Here is a 4,719-nt window from a genome sequence, read left to right as displayed (position 1 = left end):
CCTGGATTGGAACAGCAATGACTCCAGGCCAGGCTCAGAGATACAGTGAATCCCACCAGGAAAAAGGCCACGGTGTAGCGCACCATCTGTGGCACACACCAGCTGGGATGGGCTGTGGAGGAAGAAGACACCAGCAAACACGTCAGGAGCGGAGAGAATCACTTTGGAACCTTTTCATTAAACTCGATTCATTTCTAAGTGAAGCGTGGGATCTAGTGCAAGAAGTGATTGTAGCTGAATCGCTTGGTAATGGTGGCCAGAATATAATTCAATTTAACATCCCTGGGGGAGAGGGCATGGGGGGAGAGGAGGGAGGAAAGACACCACAGCAGCCCCTCATGGTCACATTAACTTTCAGAAATGGGAAGTACACAGAAAAGAGGAAGTTAGTTAAATAGAAATTAAAAGTGCCAAATGTGAAATCCCTGCAAGCTGCATGGGAACTTTTTTAAATATACCACAAAGGAGGCTCAACTTAAATCTATACCCCAAATTAAAAAAAACGATAGTAAGAGGACCAGAAAAGTCACCGTGGCTAAAGCGATAAGATGTTGCGAGAGGCAAAACAAACAAGAGGAATTATTTCTTTACACAACACACAGTCAATCTGTGGAACTCCTTGCCAGAGGATGTTTGTGAAGGTCAAGATTATAGCAGAGTTTAAAAAAGAACTGGATACATTCATGGAGTATTAACCAGGGGGAGCAGAGATGCTGTCCTTAGCCTTTGGATCACTTGATGCTTCCCTGTTCTATTATTCCCTTTGGGGCACCTGGCATTGGTCACTGTCAGAAGACAGGAGACTGGGCTGGATGGACCACTGTTCTCATGCAGTATGGCTGGTCTTACATCCTAACTTGTAATCCTGGCTCGTAAATCACTTTTCTTCCATAGATGTTCTTATCTCAGTATTTACAATGCTGTCTGGGTATAATGTAACTGAAAGCTGCTCTAGAAATCAGAGCTACATTCTTTTGTAATCACTCCAATGGTTCAGTTTAGCTTTCCCCACATTCTCCATGAACCTGCCCACCTTTAAACATGACATAAAATATCCCAGCTTCCTGAAATGAGAAATCACATTGAAGCAGCTCTGATCAGGTCACATTCCTATTTCACATCCAAATCTCCCTTGGCATCCAATACAAGATCACTCACCCGCAGGGTACCAGGCAGGGTACCAGGCACTCGCATTCACACTCCTGCCAGAAGAGTTGAATTTGCCGTCACAGGTGAAAATCTTCCCGCTGGCCCAGGTGTCCCAGGGGACTCTGATGTGATTTACGAGCGTTAAAGACCCATCCTTCGCCTTCAACCAGCGCGTCAGCCCCTGTTCCTGCTGCTCCCCAGAAATGCTCCAGGAAACATGGACTGGACCGGACACTCCATGGACCACACAGGCCAAATGTGCTGTCCCTACGCCTTGGCTGCCGTGTGGAAATGGGACCAGAAGCAACACCCCGCTGCTGTCAGTGTAACTGTCTGAACAAATGGCAGTGGAAAAGTCAGTGTGATCATCAGGTGAGCTGCAGCCTGATAACAGATGTGAATCTTCCAGTAACGTTACAGCTACAGTGCATGCTTGTTTTGAAATAAACTATTCCAGAATAATTATTCCAAAATAGCTTATTTCAAAATAGCGCGTCTATACTGCAGGGAAGCCTCTAAATAAATCCGAGGCAGGCTCCCCTAATGCAGATGTGCTATCTCAGTTTAGAGCCCCAGGAGGCAGTGGGGAGGAATAACTTAGAGTGGCCGTGTGGAGGGGCTAGTTCAAAATAGCAGCATTGGAGCGTCTACACACGCCTTATTGCGAAATAGCCATTTGAAAGAGGTTCATGGAATGAGGTTTACAGATTTCAGAATAAGCAGTCCATCATTTCGATATTGTTTCAAAGTAAGGGAGTGGCTGTGTAGACGCTCCCATTGTTATCTCAAAATAATGCTAGTTATCTGGCAATAACAGTGCAGTGTAGATGCACCCGGAGAGAATCGGTGGGTGAAGTAAAATCTTTTACTGGACAAACTTCTGCGGGCGAGACAAACATTCAAGCTTACATAGAGCTCTCCAGACCTGGGAAATAGAGTCAGAAGGACATTTCCCAGCCCTGAAGAAGAGCGCTATGTAAGATATTGCCTCATCCACAGTGTCTGATATCTTGGGATCGACACAGATAGAGCAACATTGCTGACTGTCTGTCACTAAGGGCATGTCTAAGCAGCAGGGCAAAAGTCAAATGAAGATGTACAACTTCAGCTATGTCAATTGCGTAGCTTAAATCGAAATAGCTTAATTCATCTTTTGGCACTGTCTACACAGCAGGAAGTCAAAGGAAGAACACTCTTCCTTCCACTTCCTTTACTCCTCATGAAATGAGGGTTATAGGAGTCAGAGTAAGAACTCCTCCAACTCAACATTATTTCAAAATAATGGCTTGCTGTGTAGACATAACCCTTGGCCATTAATTCAAAGGAACAAATCTGTTGAAGATGGAAATATGAAATCACCATACACACACTAACCAGCGCATAGCACAATATGTATCTGCACTAATGAGAAGGAACAACATTGTGCAATTTTATAAATTACTTCAACACTGTTTCACTCAAAATATTGTTTCATGCCATCATGTCTCTTAAGTTAGAAATATTCCCAAGCTGGGTGCCTTGAAAACTCTAGAGACACTTCATTAGTGTGTCCTCAGCACTTTCAAGTTTTACATGTTTAGTTAAATTTTTGTGTATTATATCTCTTCTGTACCGACAGCCTTTAACATTTACCTGCTCTGTCTGGCTCACAGTATGCTTTCCTTCTAACCATTCTTCAATAGCTCTGTTATCTTGTCACATTTCAATGGGAACATGAAATATGCTTTGTCAATAAGTTATTAGCCTCCCTAAACAAGGCAGGGGTCCTTACCTCCAACAATCAGTGTGGATCCATTCCCGAAAATCAGGTAGCTGCTGTATCTATATGCACAGTAGTAAATGCCAGACTCATTCTGTTGGATGTTGCTGATTTCCAGCGTCGTGCTGTGTGGTTTGTGTTTGCAAGCAAATTTACTCAGATTTTGATCATCCACACAGCGCTTAATGCATGTGGGTGTCTCTCCTTCTCTTCTCAGATACCAAAACACATTCCCTCCCCCTTCCAAGTTTTCAGTGGAAGAACAGTGGATCTCTGCGCTGTGACCGACTTCAACAAACTGGATCGGCTGAGGCTTGTGCAGAAATAATTGCACTCCTAGCACTGGAGAGAGAAAATGTGGTTATGGTCAGTTTCCATCTGGTCTCCACCTGCAACAGAAGAAACGGGTAGGACAGCAATAGAAATTACTTCATCTGAGAACATCTATCCCCTGCAGCCTAAATGATAAAAAAAAATCCTGCTATTAATTTGTACAAGTAAATGGAAATGCAATTAAAATCCATCAAGTTTCTAAACTTATCATAGATATTCCACACCGGTGTGCTGTTGAGCGGCAGTTTTCTGAATTCCAAAGCTCAAGTTTCCAAAGCAGAAGTTTTACCTAAGGAAGAGAAAACCAGGTACTCGGCAAAGTTCATCTTCATAAAAAGAGTCGGACAAAATCCCGACACACTAGTTCAGATGCTGGTGCCTAGTGCCGAGCCGCAGTGACTGGGCGCAGAGTCTCGGTCATTTCCAGCGAGAAACACCTCTGAGGAGGGAGTGCTGTGGTGACAGAGAGAAGATGGGCGTATTCAAGTAGCTACCCAGGCTACAGCATTTCTCATAGAATTTCTCTGCATTCCAATGTACAATGTCCCAGTCACTGCTCTGGGGAACCCAGCACAATCTACTGTCTTTGAGAGACTTTGTCTGTTTGTTTGTTCAAGAACTCCTCCTAAACGGTAAGAGCCAGGACCTCCACATTTGGCATTCAGCTTCCTCTTGTCATGGACTTAAAGCAAGGTCGGGGTTTGGTTGGGCCAGGACAATGGGACATGCCTGGAATGGGATTGCTTCTCAGAAATCCCTGCAGAAGAGAGGTAGACTCGCCAGGCAGGTGACAGGGGCTGGCTGGAAGTGTCCCCACTCCAGGAATGCGCCAGCCACAAGCCCCCCTCCCACACCTATCCCTATGGGAACATTGCTGGCTGTTCCCTCTTCGTCAGGGAGTGAAGACTGGTCCCCACTCTGGCACTTCGAGTGCAGAGGCTGGGGGCTCGCAAGAATCTTAAAAATGCCCTGACTCTAAAGCAGGGGTGGGCAATAATTTTTGGCCAGGGGAACACTTTACAAATTTTTGAAGTGGCCCTGGGAAGCCCTGGAAGAGGCGGAGTCTAAAATGGAAGGGGCGGGGCCAGGATGCTTCTGGACTTCCCCACCCACAGACCATGATTGGTCTGGGGGTGGGAGCCCCTTTGCCTGCCCATTCACACTAAGCACCCATGTGCCTGGTAAGGCGGGAAGAAGCTTCACAACCTCTCCCACCCCCGAGCCAATTAGGACCTGAGGGCAGGAGAAGCGCATGAAGTTTCCTCTGGCCTGCCAGGAGCATGTAGCACTTTGAAGTTCCGCATGCTCCTAGCAGGGCAGAGGAAATTCGTGCGCTCCCCCGCCCCCAAGCTCTGATTGGCCTGGGGGCGGGGGAGCGTGTGAAGCCTCCTCCCACCCTGCAAGAAGCGCGCAGCACTTTGATGTGCCACATGCCCCTCGCAGGGCACGAGTAGGGCGGGGGAACGTTTGCGCACTCC

At 46.5% G+C, this 4,719-nt stretch overlaps 1 protein-coding gene across 1 annotated transcript; it reads right to left on the bottom strand.

The window, feature by feature from the left end:
- Window positions 1–1,150: 1,150 nt before the first annotated feature.
- Window positions 1,151–3,257, bottom strand: LOC142819722 (immunoglobulin kappa light chain-like; the record flags this gene model as incomplete). The annotated part of the gene is made up of 2 exons (XM_075908308.1): window positions 1,151–1,482; window positions 2,921–3,257. Coding segments are annotated over 2 exons (669 nt in total), but the record flags the coding sequence as incomplete, so codon positions are not given.
- Window positions 3,258–4,719: the final 1,462 nt, after the last annotated feature.

Source organism: Pelodiscus sinensis, chromosome 24, assembly GCF_049634645.1.
Source record: "Pelodiscus sinensis isolate JC-2024 chromosome 24, ASM4963464v1, whole genome shotgun sequence".
NCBI classification, from domain to species: Eukaryota; Metazoa; Chordata; order Testudines; family Trionychidae; genus Pelodiscus; species Pelodiscus sinensis.
Note: the sequence above shows the minus strand (reverse complement) of the source record. Positions and strands in the feature narration are given on the sequence as shown.